The 14,367-nt window shown below is 41.7% G+C and overlaps 1 protein-coding gene across 1 annotated transcript; it reads right to left on the bottom strand.

Annotated features, from left to right (window-relative positions):
- Positions 1–6,361: 6,361 nt before the first annotated feature.
- On the bottom strand, positions 6,362–10,205 carry LOC120712417 (WAT1-related protein At5g64700-like). Its single transcript, XM_039998197.1, has 6 exons — positions 8,237–10,205; positions 8,086–8,148; positions 7,706–7,822; positions 7,101–7,506; positions 6,807–6,958; positions 6,362–6,707 (listed from the first exon to the last, which is right to left on the bottom strand). Exons 1-6 carry the CDS (start codon positions 8,407–8,409, stop codon positions 6,506–6,508), a joined length of 1,113 nt encoding a protein of 370 aa, XP_039854131.1. The 5' UTR covers positions 8,410–10,205; the 3' UTR covers positions 6,362–6,505.
- Positions 10,206–14,367: the final 4,162 nt, after the last annotated feature.

Below are 14,367 nucleotides of genomic sequence, written 5' to 3'. Positions count from 1 at the left end.
GTGTTGTAGCCTTTACCATTAATTTGTAGTTGTAGCCGGGAGTCTATGAAATCTTTGAACTTGTCCTTAATATTTTCGGAGCTTTTCATGTCACTAGAATACTAAAACACACACATTTTATTAATATAACGATAAGAATTAAGAACTAAGAAATACATCGGGGTCTGCTGCTAAAAAGCACACATTTTCATGTCACTAGAATACTAAAAAGCATCCAGAGACCTCACCCGCCGACGATGATGACGACTACACGCTCGAATAGCTCAAAATAGGAACCATAGTGTATCTAGCTGCGAGTACGAGATCACATGTTGCCACTGCTCAGCACGGCAATCACGGGTTTCAAATAGCAGTGCTCTTCCACCATTTCAAATAGATGTGACAAGCAACCACACCAGCTCATCTTCAAAGCAGTCTCTCTGGCGAGGACGACGGACCTGTCATTCTACAGCGAAGGTCTGTGGCGTGTAGTGGGGAAGGCGGCATCTAGGCGCGATCGACCGAGCGGCAGCAATGCAGTGCTGTGAGTCTGCATGCACAGAGATGCATCGAGTAGTCATTTCGAGCATCGAAGCTAGCCTTTTCAGTGTTAGGTCAGCTAGCCTCTTCACTGTGTTGTCATGTAGGCTTTTTAGGTGCATTTACACTCAACACTCCGGGTATCAGACCTTTGTGCGCCTATAAATACTCCCAAGTTTGTGAACTCCCAGCACAACTCAAACACCAAACCTCATTGTATACCCAATGTCTGAAGGTGGGTCTAGCGGGAAGAATTACTATGGTTTTGGGAAAGGAAAAGGGGGAAGAAAGGGAGACCCCATAATATGGGAGGGGCCTCTTGGACCTGATTCCTTTCCGGAACCAGTGTTTGAGTTTCCGCCACAGCACAAGAGTGAATTTACCAATGAAACTCCTCTTCGACAATACGATAACCGTAGAGAACCGTGGCCAAAATGCAGACATGGTGCGGACTGCTTAGTGCAGATGTGCACCGACGGGATGGATGGCGGTCGGCGTTTCTTTAAATGTCCACACGCATGGGTAATACTCGGTTGTTTCATTTCTTTATCTTCAATGAGACACCTTACATGAAATTTGTTTTGCAGTCTTCCGATGCTCCAGAAAACTGTGGTTTTACTAGGTGGGTAGATCCTGCACCAATTGATTCTGTTCAGGAGTTCATCGAATACCTCCAGATAAAGATCTTTGATCTGGAATGCAAGGTGAACCATTATGAGGAAGTGAGCGAGGGTAACAAAGATGACGAAGTTGATGATACCAGCAATGTAGCCGGTTCACAGGATGAACCATGCACTATTCCTTACTGCAACTGCCCTTGTCACAAGAAGAAGGGTCCTGCGCCTCCGGCACCACCGCCTGCACCACCTGCAATGGGTGGATACTGCGGAGAAGGCTCAACACAGTTTGCTACGTGGGGGTACGGCTACTAGGACTTCCCTAGTGCTAGTGACATGCTGCATCGTTGTGTTTGTTCTGTTTTTTTTAAATTACCTAAGGCATGTTAGGTTAGTCCGGAATCTGTTTACCGTAGTTTGTAACGGGTTCTGACATGCCACTGCATGTGTGATGTGTTTTTCATTATCGTTGTATTATGATATAAAATTTGGTGGTTCACATTACGTAATGCATTTCTTAGTTCTTATTTCTTATCGTTCTATTTATTACATGTCTGCTTTTTAGTATTCTAGTGACATGAAAAACTCCGATGCCATAGGGGTGGTTAGATATATCTGATGTTTGTATCTCTGATGTTTATTTGTAATGAGATAGCTGTGGACCGCTTATTTATACACATCAACGTTCGTCACTGATCACTCTCGTATTTTCCATTACATACAATAGATGGTATGTTTATACTTCGATGCTCCATTACGACTAAGTACGATTCAAACTCGACATTATGTACATGTCCAGTGAATGCAAGTTAGGTACGAGACATACATACAAGCATAATACAACATTAACAATACTAAATGCGAATACATCTTAAACCGATGAACATCATATGTTATAGATCATGGCATGAAATCATCTAGGTCGTCATCCCAGTTGACAGATGGTGGTGCTGCAGGTGGTGTAGTATGGCTCGACGAACCTCTTGGCTTTCCCTTTCTCTCTTTTCTGGATCTACGTTCATGTACAGGGGGGGAACATCATGTGTTGGAGGCCATGGTTTGGGGGGCATGAAGTCATCCATGTTGTCATCCCAGTTAACACAAGTTTGTGCTGCAGGTGGTGCAACATGACTTGACAAACCTCTTGCATTTCCCTTTGTCTCCTTTCTGATTCTAGGTTCATGTACAGGGGGAGGAACATCATGTGTTGGAGGCCATGGTTTGGGGGGCATGAAGTCATCCATGTCGTCATCCCAGTTAACACAAGTTGGTGGTTGAGGTGCTGAAGCATGACTCGACGAACCTCCGGACATCTGTTCTTGCGCAGGCCAAGTACTATCACCCGAAGATCTTATCCGCCTCCTTCGTCTAGTTTGCGGCATAAGTCCACCACCGAAGATACATACCAATTTACGGAAATTTGGTATCGTTTTGTTAATCAACTCCGTGTCCTCGGGGTAATCCTAGCATATAATTAAAAAACAATGTTACTGTTTCATAAATATGGATTCGAAATGACGGACGGGATTAGAACTGAATGAGAGTTACCTTAATGTGCATCTCATACACCTCTGGCCGCATCCATATCTTACAAGAACTTTGTAAGAATCCAATGATATTAGGATGATTTGCTAGTTCACATACTCTCATGTATATCTTCCGACGTTCTAGCAGGTGTCCCATTACATCTTGCGTCGTAATACCTCGAAATAATGTAAAATCTTTAAACTCTACTACTTTGGACAACACCATCTCTATCGTACCATTCGCTAACGGATCCAACTTCTTACTGATAACAAGATGGGTCATGATATCAAGTATTATACTAGATTTTTCTTCGGTCCATAAAAATCCTCCACAATTTGAGGCAGCCATTGCCTTATGCTGCAATATCAATAAGGTACTGTCATAATTCTATTCTAATGTATAATTATTTTATTTGAAAAAGTCTGTAATAGTACTCAAATTGTAATACTAAACCAGTGTTCTAAAGCACCAAATCTAATTCAGCTAATCCACTAATTAAATTAAATTGTTATACAATATCAATGGATTCATACGGAAGTTACCTGTAGATCAGGAGTACGCAATTCGGCAGAGCTTCGCCGCTTTTCTTCTCCTCACCCCTCTCTTTTTTCCTGAATTTTTAGGCTCAAATGACAAAGGGAATGGTGGCGAATGGCGGCCAGGGCTTAAATAGGGGGGAAGGGCCCCTGTCGCCCCCCCCCCAACGGGCGACAGGCCCCTCTTTTTTTTTCTCCAGGGACTTTGTTGCAAATTTGAAGATGAAAAAAATTACATTTGAGCCCTGTCGCCCCCCATAGGGCGACCGGGGTATATTTTTGAAATTTTCCAAAACGGACATATATTTTTGAAATTTTAATTTTTTTAAATATAAAAAAAGAAAAAACCGCAGGCGGCCGAACAAACATGGGCTGACATGCTTGCAAGCAGGCCAACAGGAGTAGAGCGTGCGCAAGCCTAGGCGGCCCAGCGCGAAGCTAATTCTACATTCGACCGTGATTTCTCTTCCGAGCGGTCGATTTTTTTCCACAGCTTCCATATGGCGGGACCCACCACCCACTACCGCCCCCCCCCCATCTTCTCCTTCCTCCGTCCCTCTCTCTCAGATCCATCCCCGCGCTGCGCCTCCCCCCTTCTCCTTCCTCTTGCTGCTCCCCTTCTCCTTCCTCCTTCCCTCTCTCTCAGATCCATCCCCGCGCCGCGCCTCCCCCCTTCTCCTTCCTCCTGCTGCTCCCCTTCTCCTTCCTTCGTCCCTCTCTCTCAGATCCATCCCCGCGCGCGCCTCCCCCCTTCTCCTTCCACCTGCAGCCTCCCTTCTCCTTCCTCCTACGTCCGCGACGCGACCACGAGTCCGCGACGCGGCGCGGCGGCGGCGGGGTGGGGAGCTCCGCTAGAGCTCCGCCCGCGAGCTCGGCGGCCCCGAGTCCGCGGCGCGGCGCGTCGGCGACGGACGTGGGTAGCTCTACACGCGGCACGGCGGCGGCCCGTGGGGAGGCGTCCAGATCCGCCGCCGCCTCGCGCCTCCATTTTTTTTGCAAAAATTTTTCAACAATTTTTTTGAATTCTTTTTGATTTTTTTCGGATGAATATTTTTTTAAATGACGCAAAAAAAATTTCTTGAAATTTTTTGTGCTCTCCAATTTTTTTTCTTGAATTTTTTTTTCTGGTCTCCAATTTTTTTACTTGAAAATTTTTCTGCTCTAATATTTTGCTTGAAATGTTTTTTTGGTCTCCAAAATTTTTCTTGTATTTTTAAAAAAAAAATTAATCAAAAAACGACAAAAAAATATATAAATGAAAAAAAAGTAACGGTCGGAAAATCGACCGTACGGGAGCCTCCCGTACGGTTGACCGTAAACTATCAATACCCGCGGCCCAGGCAGGGGGCGAGTGGCAGGAGCCGGCCGATAGCAGCCGCATGCTCATTTTGGTTTGCATTGTCTTAATGCACTTGCTATTTAATTCCTGCTCCCTTGCTTAAGTTAGTCAATTAGTTTCATTGTGTCACTAATATTTATTAGTCTTTGCTTGCTGAACTAATATTTGTACATCTAATTCTTGTTAATCTATGCATACTTAGTCTAGTAGGCTTTAGTTTATTTTGGTTGTGATTAGCTCTAGTTAATCTATGTACATCTAATTCTTGTAATCTATGCATACTTATCTTGATGGGCACTTTGGTTAGGCAGTGCTTCCGCTTGATTTTGAGCTTTGCTAATCTTTATGGAATCATTGCATACTTAATGAAGAAAGTTGTTTTGCGATTCTGGTTGGAAAGCTTTTTCGGCATTTTGGTAAATCGGTGCTTCCGCTTCGTGCTGTGTTTTGCTCGAGTAGATTGCTTTTCGCTTGCTTCCCCTTTGCGTCGAACTTTACGAACCGTTTCTAGGGCGAGCTTGTCACTTGACTTGTGTCATCCTACCGGTGTGGTGTGGGATGATAATCGGGACATAGGTAGATTCTCATAAGGATTTTTTAAAAGACTCTCATTCACTCTTCTTTGGTCGCACTTTTCCTATCCTTTACCAAATAAGAGCGTACAATCGATCAAACATAAACGAATCTATTATCTTTTGTTACTTTGTATCTTTTCGAAAATCCTAACTCTTTCAAATTCCATACCGGCTGTTATTCCTTTATCTCGATGATGTTCGAGGAGGTTCTAGATAACCAACTGGCTCTAAAACAGCCCAAAGTGCATTTACCTCGACGGGATCCCAGGATCCCTCGTGAATGTTGGTTGGATCTTCGTCAGGCTCTCCGATAAAACCGGCCCAACCGGTGCACCAAACCAGTCTAGCGGCGTTGCGAGGCACTATTGCGAGCATGCCTCCAAAACCAAGTTAGACACAGGTACCTAATACGTATGCATGCATCTATAAAATCTTTTTCAATTGAATTGCTTTACTTTTGTTTTCAATGATCATCTATTCGGTTTATTTGCTAAATAAAGTTCAGCACTGGCCATGAAGAAACTACTGATAAAAATTGAACTTGCAAGCAGCTAGTCTACCGACTTATTAGTTAATTTGCTCAACAATGTCATTTCAGTTCAATGGTTTTCTCCATTCATTAGATTTACAACTATCAATTGTACTCAACTATTTATTTATTGCAAAAATGATCATGCAAATGATCAGGTATCAACTGGTCAACTGATTTGCACAGTATCCTTTCAATTGTATTTTTCCAATTTCTTGATGGATTTATGATAGCCTATATTCAAGTACTATTTGTATTTTTTGTCATATTGTCGTTAAATAATATTTTAATATTTCCCTTGGGTGTGTTTACAACTGGCTAATATATGTCCTGATTGGTTGGTGAGAAGATGTCTTAACCAGGTGATTTCTATCCAAAACACTAACATCCAACTTTTCCCTGTCATCTATATTTAAAAGGGAACATATCAGGTGCAAACCAACCTATCCGTGGAAACTATGCAAACTTCAATCTAGGCCATCGGATCAACATCCAAGGGGAGGGCACAGGGGGAGTGGGAGAGAGATTTGCAAAAGTGTGATTATCTAATCCAAGGGCGGGCAGTTAATTGTAAAATTACCCCTTTCTCATGTCCCTTGGATGTTGATCCGGTGGTTCAGATTGAAGTTTGCATAGTTTCCATGAAGAGATTAGTTTGCACCTGATAACCTGTTAGATAGGGAGTTTGTGGTGTGCTTGTACCTAGGATGAAGCTTTTTAAAAAACTATTTCCCTATCGTCTATATTTAAATTTCTGCATTTAAGCAGCTGTTAATTATTATAAACTTTAATGCAACAATTTTGGTGGCTTAATTTGTAACAACAACGACGACATAAATGAATTAGAGGCAGTATATTTTTTATCACACTACTTTGACTGCTGACATTGACGTTTCTTCCTCTCGCTCTCTCTCGCCAAGCTCCGCCGCTTGAGGATTCTTGTGTTCTTGTCCATCTTGTACACCATTGACAGTGTTGGCCCTACACTCAAAAACCCTGCTCTCCCTGCTTTTACCCCATAAGACGCTGTAAAGGCCGCAAACCAATAGGAGTCCGCCCACGATGCTGCCAATGAGAAGAAGAAAAGGGACAAGATCAGCTGCTCAACATAATTCAACGCGAGCCCTTTAATTTGCTCTTGTAGCAATACAATTTGGGACTTACCTGCCGAGGTGAACGATCTCTCCAAGTAAGGAGGAGGAACAGAATGTTGTCAACACGAAGCAGAGCGGGCTCCATACGGCGAGGAAGACCGGGCCTTTTATCTGCACGCACCATGCTTGCAGGTAGTAGGAAACTCCAGTCACCACAAACCCCTGTCTCAACCATTTGATCGATCCATACATGCATAATGCAAAAAAACATAGCAGCCACGCATTAGCTTCTCTTTCTGCAACTCGAAAATTATTCAGAATTTCAGATAAGATAACATTCGAGCGAGTAGCAGATCATCATTACGGTGTAAGCAACAGCGAGCAAGCTGATGTCGAAACGGAGCTTCCACTTTGCGAAGTCCCGCTCGGCGACAGCCGCGACGACGAACGACTGCGCCGTGCTGAGCACGCACTGCGCTGTCGTTAGGAGCATCTTGTTGGGGAACTCCTTGAGCAGCGCGGCCTGCCAAACCATCCACAGGGACCATGTCACGTTGGACAGAAGCATGAGGAACGTGCCGAGCACCCATGTCCCGCGACTTGTTGGAGCTTTTGAGGCATGATGGGGAGTGCGGAAGGCACGGTGGTGGTTGATGGGACGGAGCGGCGGCCCGGTGTAGAAGGCGATGGTCAGGGCACCGGCGAGGCAGAGTGCCACGCCGATCACCTTGGCGATGCCTGAGGAGCTCCTGAATTTCACCACCTCCATCCTGCCATGCCGTAGCATGCATGCGAAGCAGTTAATAACAATCTAAGAAACAATTGTATTTCTGAATCTGGTCGTATCGATCGTGATCTTAGTATAAATAGCGGAATCTAATAACTGATCATTCATATATCTTGCAGGATTCTTAAGCTTGCTGATCCTCTGGATATGGTGGAAGATGAGCATATAGATAGCGGTGTTACCTCAGCAGCAGTGCCAGGCAGAAGGTGATCACAGGGGTGGAGTTGCTTGTTGCAGAGGCTACAGTCGCTGATGTGAGCGTCACACTTGCATTGCAGAAATTCATGCCTAATGTGTTCCTGGGAATTACAAAACGATATAAATATAGTGTATAGGAGTAGTATCATATCGTCTGATTTCGCTACGACATGCAGATTTAGCTCCAGAAGTATAAACTACATGACATGATCTCATACAAATTAAGACCAGATCTTGATAATGTCATCGTGCAAACAGAAATAGCCGTATGTAAGGCATGCAAATTCACCAATCATTCCTTGTTCACCGAAGGAGCCGCCGATTGACTAATCAGAGTATGAAGATGGCAAAATAGCATGCATACCCAATCAAGGCGAGGAAAAACAGCTTCAGGAGCAGCCCAAGGCGCAACGACTGCACATTTTTCCTGAGAATCGATCGAGAACTAAACGAATTATTCATCAGCTCGCCCAAGAATACGTAAGAGGCTGGATAGTTGCGAGTTACTGACGTACCTTTCGAGGACAAGTGCGATAGGCAGCAGGAGAAGTGATGCAGCAGCCTGGCGGTAGAAGACGAATACAAAGCTGTTCATTCCTTGGTTGAAGGCAGCCTTGGATATCACATACATGCCAGTGTAGATGGCTACTATGGTAATGGCGAGTATATACGGCGTCTTTGTGTCCATCTCAGATTGATGATCTTCAACGAATGGAGAATGGATCTACCTAGATCCTAGAGGTCAAGCACCTGCGTTGTCTATTGGTGTATATGTCTATATGCCTGAAACAAATAGGTGAAGAGTGTCGATCATGACCCGTGCCTTCAGTTATATGGTTATAAACTTATAATATAGTCTTTTGAGTAAAGTGCATGTCCGGTCTTTAAATTTGTTCGGCTGTGTCACTTATTAGATCCCTCTACTTTCAAATTGCAGATCTTTTTGCTCCCTAAACTTAGTCTCGGGTGTGTCATTATGTCCATATATGTTATCAAAATGCGGTTTTTAAAAAAATGTTATCAAAATGTGAATCTAAACCCCTAGACTTAGTTTCGGGCGTCATATACCCTATACTCGTAAAATATAGTTACATCCCAGCAATAAGATATAATAGGATCAAATATTGTGCTTTCAAGCAGGATTCTACTTTCGTTGCCTTCTTTTCTAAATGATTATGTTGCCCCATCATTTGGTCATTCAAGGTGTTCACAAGCCCTGATTCTGCTTTCTAGTTTGGCAGGTGCAGCTACAAATTATTTAGTTTGAACAATCTTCTAAGAACAAAATATGGTTGTCATATAGACCTAACAAACTAAGATATTGCCTCCGAAGTAAGAATATTATCAACCTTCCTGGATTCATACTCACCAACATTCTTTTATTCACGTTGAGCTAAAAATTACTTTATTTAGTATAAATAAATTATATTGATAAAAACTAAGTGTTTTACCAATTTAATTGGGATGTCACTGTATTTTGATAGTACAGGAACCTAGGTGACACCCGAAGCTCAGTTTAGAGAGCTAGATTTGTATTTGAGAGTGAAGGGATCTAAATGACACTCGACGCTATGTTTAGGGATCCAAATCTGCAATTTCAGAGCAGAGGGACCTAAATGACACATCCAAACAAATTTAAGGACTATGCATGCACTTTAATCTCTTGATTTTCTTATAGATAAAGGAAGAATACAGAGAGTGCCTAGATAAATAGATGGGTGTTAATGCGCAGAATGAATATTGTGCGTGCATCTATACTGATCACGGGTAGTTGCTTTCTTGTAACCTTCCTTGTTTCACAAAATGAGAAAAGCTATAAGTAAAGGAGAATCACTTCCGAAGATAGTTATAAATATATAGTGGCGTCTGAGTCATTCATGCGTAAAGGATTCACCCGAGGATTGCACTCAGATAACAAAAGTAACATTATTAACTTTTCACAAGTGGGATAATGGTACATAAATAGCATTCCTTTATGCGTGCGGCGTCATCTCCACGCGACCATATTAGGTTAGTTGGAAACTTAGGAAAAGCTGTATTGAATTTCTTTTGACATTTTCTATAATCAAGAGCTAAACCATTTCCATCGTGACCCATAATCAAAGGCATACTTTTCACAAAGCAAGTGAATAGTATGCAATATCAGAAACTAAACAGAACTTACCACTACTAAGTTACATAGGAAGCTGCAAGTGCACAAAAGTGGTTAAAAAGTGTAGGAAAGAGATGGATGCCTTCCAAATATACCACTTTTAACATCACAAATTAGGATGTTCAAACTAAATTGACGTAGAAAATCTTTGATGTGAAGTTGTACGATTAGATTAACTTTAGATTTAGGAATTTACTTGAGCGGTTATTGCAGCTAATTCTTTAACAATTTGATTATATTGACATGATATGAAAAGGAACAGAAACATCAGCTTAGGGACTAATTTCTATTGGAACATCACTTCTTTGAATACAAGCAACAACCCTTGTACAAGGACCGATCACTTTTTTTTAGCAAAACAAGGACCGATCACTTACCTGCTCTATTTTGCCAATCTCTGCGTGTATCTGTCTCAGGCGGGCAAGAGTAGAATTCGGGCGTCGATTTATGGGCAGATTGGAAGGTCCAGATCCGGTCTTTCAAGCCCGCGCGGGGTGGATGAATCTCAGTTTTGGCACAAATATGGTTGTTGGGCTTTGCATGAGCCTATGTGTATTGGGTGGGCCGTAAGCACATTTTAAGCGGTTCCAAACAAACTCTTGGAAGAGTCGAATGGCCCATCTTCGCATTCTTTTTCTTTTCTGTCCAAACATATTTTAAGCTGTCCCATTTCCACAAATAAGAAAAATTCTCGGTTTGGATCCACAAAGATAATCCATTAGCTAGTTAGCTAGAATTAGTTTTTTTTTGCGATTAAACAGAGCCTTTATAGATTATCAGTCATGGCAGCATTACAATCTTTAAGAACAAGGTGTTTCAACAAGGTGTTTGATACATTCTGGAACACCTGCTAACCACACCGCATACGCATTAACACGCGGTACGCGATGACTCAACCAAGGTTTTTTCCCGACCGGTCCGATGAAACTGCCGCCATCCGGTTTCGGTAAACCGGTCCGGTTTGACCGGTTACAGTAAAAACCAGTCAAATTCAAATTTCAAACAAAAAATCACAGTTCCACCGGTTAGCCGATCGGTTTGCTCGGTAAACCGGTTCGGTGAACAAAAAACCGATGGCTTTTAAGTGGTCCTCCGGTGTGAAATAAATGAAAATTTTGGCAGGAGCTATGCACATATTAATGTAAAAGACAACACCAAAGCAACAATTTACAATCATGCATACAAATACAATAATAATAAGCGTGCATACAAATACCATAGTCATAATCGTGCATACAAATACAATAGTCACTGATACACATCAATAAAAGTTAAACGTAAGAATGGGAAGACCCCCATTTGGGACGCCATTTGGTATTCGGCGGTGGACATCACATTCAAACATCGCACTCTAAGCAGCTCAACCTTGTAGTCTTGCCATTTTTTTCTTTTTCTTTTTTGGTTTAAATTTAAATGCCCGCAAAGTATACTAAATAAATAAATATTTAAAAAAATTTGACACCATTAGATTCGTCGCAACTTGAAGTATTTTTAGAAATTTTTCATTTTTTTGAATTCAAATTTAAATTTTAAATTTGGATCGGTTTCCAATCGGCCGGTACCGAAACGGCGGAACCGGTCCGGACCGGTTACACCGATAACCGCGGTTTTCGAATCGGTACCGGTCGGTAAAAAAAACCCTGGACTCAACTCGTGTGCTACTGTCTTTTGGCATCTCTTTACATGTTGCAACCTGAATTCCTTTAAATTTGACATATACTCCTTTGCATCAACAATCCATGGTGCTAGCTTGATCGGTCTCTTTCCTCTGACATCAAGCTTCTTCTATACTGTGTTGTTATCTGATTCCACCCATGACACCATTGTGAAATCAGCCGTAGTCCTTCACAGCACGCTGCAATTTCTACCTCCTCTGCTGAAAGACAGTCAAAAAGTACACACCATGACGAGACCACGACCACGACGTGACCTCGGTGATTCCTTACCACTGCACCTGTGCATGCCTGTCCTGTTGCCTCTACGAAGCTTGCATCAACATTTAATTTTGCTCAGGTGGAGTACACATGCGCTGGCCTAGATGATCGCTAGATATCTTTTTTTTTTTTGAGGAAGATGATCGCTAGATATCTTTGCCAGCTCTCTCTTTCATCTTCTTTGATTCACCAATGACAAGATTCCCTTTAACATCATCTAATTGGATCATCATTATTTAGCTAGTTATTATAAGACCACTTCCGGTGGAGATTTTATGAGAGTTTTATACACATTAAATAGGGTGTCATGTCACTATTTTAAATGATGTGACACTGATTTAATGAGAAGAGAGATGAAATGAGTTTCATCTAGATGAAATCATGTATGCACAGTTAGCAACACTTGATGAGTCTTAGAATTAAATAGGACAAGAGCCTATGAAATAGCAAACATGAAGCAATACATTATGGGGTGAGTTTCATCCATGGTTTTATTTGCGTTTTGGTGATATGACACTCTTGAAAACGAAAAAATGAAACTACCCATTGAGATTAGCCGAAGGACTTTAACTATGTGTTAGCTGGCTCCATTTGGATCACCCCAGCTAAAGATAGCTACCAGCTATCAGCTGGTGGACCCAAACAGACTAAAAACTAGTGTTACGTCCACTCTTGTTTCATTTGTCAACTTGGAGCACCCAAGGCGCCAACATGCTAGATGTACCCACACAGTCTATCAAAATAAATGCACCTTCAAAATATATTTCATGATGGACTAAATGAAACTAATTGTAAAATATTGGTGTCTTTTCTTATAAACACGATCAAAATACATATGTTTTGACTTAAGATAAAACTAAAGTGAGCTATAATTTGGAAGTTGGAACAGAGAGAGTAACACTTGAAATTACGTATTCAATATGCCTATTGAAATAAATGGTGGATGTCTCCGCAACTGCAATCGCTCATGGAGCATCTCAACCAATGTTGACAACGTGCTAAACACCAATCTTTTTCATTGCGATGGACATGTTGAATCCTACAAAACAAGTACCTCACCTAGTTTTATCTCCAATTCTTCTCTCCCTTACATTTAGTTAACCCATTAACTCATTGTAAACTTTTCTGCAAATCTATAGCCCTCAATCCTACATCTGTATGATCATAACTACCAATCACCCACTAACTAGTCGGTATTGTCATGAATCGAAAAAGATGACATGATAGCAGATTGATCATGATTTTTTTTTCATTTAGTACGTGTCTATGTCATTTCAGTGGCACTTATCTTCCACATCTCCCACCTGTTTTTCTTAGAGTCAATGTCTTTTTCGAAATGGCACCATATCATCGTTACATATCACTATTAGAAATTTCACATCGTATATGCCCTAAATGCAATACAATCTTAATAAAACGGTATCTTGAACATGGCAAACTTATTTAATAACCACCGCCGCATATAATTAGCTCATACCATATTAGTCCACTCAACAAAAACGACATGATTTTAGCATGGCTGGTCACCATTTCCCCCATAGTAAGGTACCACCCCCTTCTAATAGCATTTATCTTCCAATGTTACCATACCACAAGTCCATAACCAACAAAATCCTTTCAACCCTCACACCACCAACTGCAAACCGCTAACCAGAGACACAGTAGAGGTAGTGCAGCAGCACTATGGAGTGTGGACAGGAATCTTTTTGGGTGCATGACTCACCAATACCAATTCTGGCCATTTGGATGACTCACCATGCCGTGGGACCCACCTCACCTCACGCTGGCCCACCCCCGAACCCAAAACCCTACTGCGCCGCGCACCAAAACCCACAAGGATAAATTTGCTGGGGGACATCCTTCAAATGTGACTTTTGCTAGTAGCCACTAAAAAAACAACATCCCTTTGCCCAAAGATATTTTCCAATCAATGTAATTTGCCACAGGACACTGTAACTCATATAATAGTATTTTCAACCCAAAGAGATCATAAAACACAATTTCTGGACAGATTTACCCTTACCCCTTCAAACACATCATATTTCAGCAAACCAGGTCAGTAAAATTACATATGGCAAATTTTAACAGCAGAATAGAACAGATCACAAAAATAGCCTCCTCCAGCCACGTTTGACCATCAAGTACTGTATCATTACATAGTAATCCATCCTTCGGTAGTGATGCCAAAGGAGCAATCTCAAGTCTACCATTTTCTCCATGTTAAAAAAGCAGGCCAATGTTACATAATCACCATTTAAGCAGTTCCCTAAAGTCTTAATAATGATGGAAGAAAAGAACAAAACTTTTATTTGGATGACCTTAAGTTGGCAAGCTGTAACATCATAGTCCAAGTGGCCCTTCCAAGCAAAATTATCCCACTGGCACAAAGAAAAATCCCGGATTATCAAGCAAGCTTGGGCCCTGTCCAGGACATGCAGTGCTTTTAAGGCCATCATTTCCATTCTGCACCGAAATTTCAATGTTCACACCTGAGGATGCAAAGAAGAGTTTAGGGACTAACAGCACTATAACAAAACTAAATATCTGATATTATTCTAAA

This window comes from Panicum virgatum, chromosome 6K, assembly GCF_016808335.1.
Source record: "Panicum virgatum strain AP13 chromosome 6K, P.virgatum_v5, whole genome shotgun sequence".
Taxonomy (NCBI): Eukaryota; Viridiplantae; Streptophyta; class Magnoliopsida; order Poales; family Poaceae; genus Panicum; species Panicum virgatum.
This window is presented reverse-complemented; position numbering and strand designations above follow the sequence as displayed.

Excerpts from the sequence above, each read along its gene's own strand:
- LOC120712417 (XM_039998197.1), bottom strand. The coding sequence starts at position 8,409 with ATGGACACAAAGACGCCGTATATACTCGCCATTACCATAGTAGCCATC. Across the intron at positions 7,823-8,085 it reads TTTTTCCTCGCCTTGATTGG|GAACACATTAGGCATGAATT; the intron begins GTATGCATGCTA and ends TGTAATTCCCAG. Across the intron at positions 6,708-6,806 it reads GAGATCGTTCACCTCGGCAG|CATCGTGGGCGGACTCCTAT; the intron begins GTAAGTCCCAAA and ends TCTCATTGGCAG.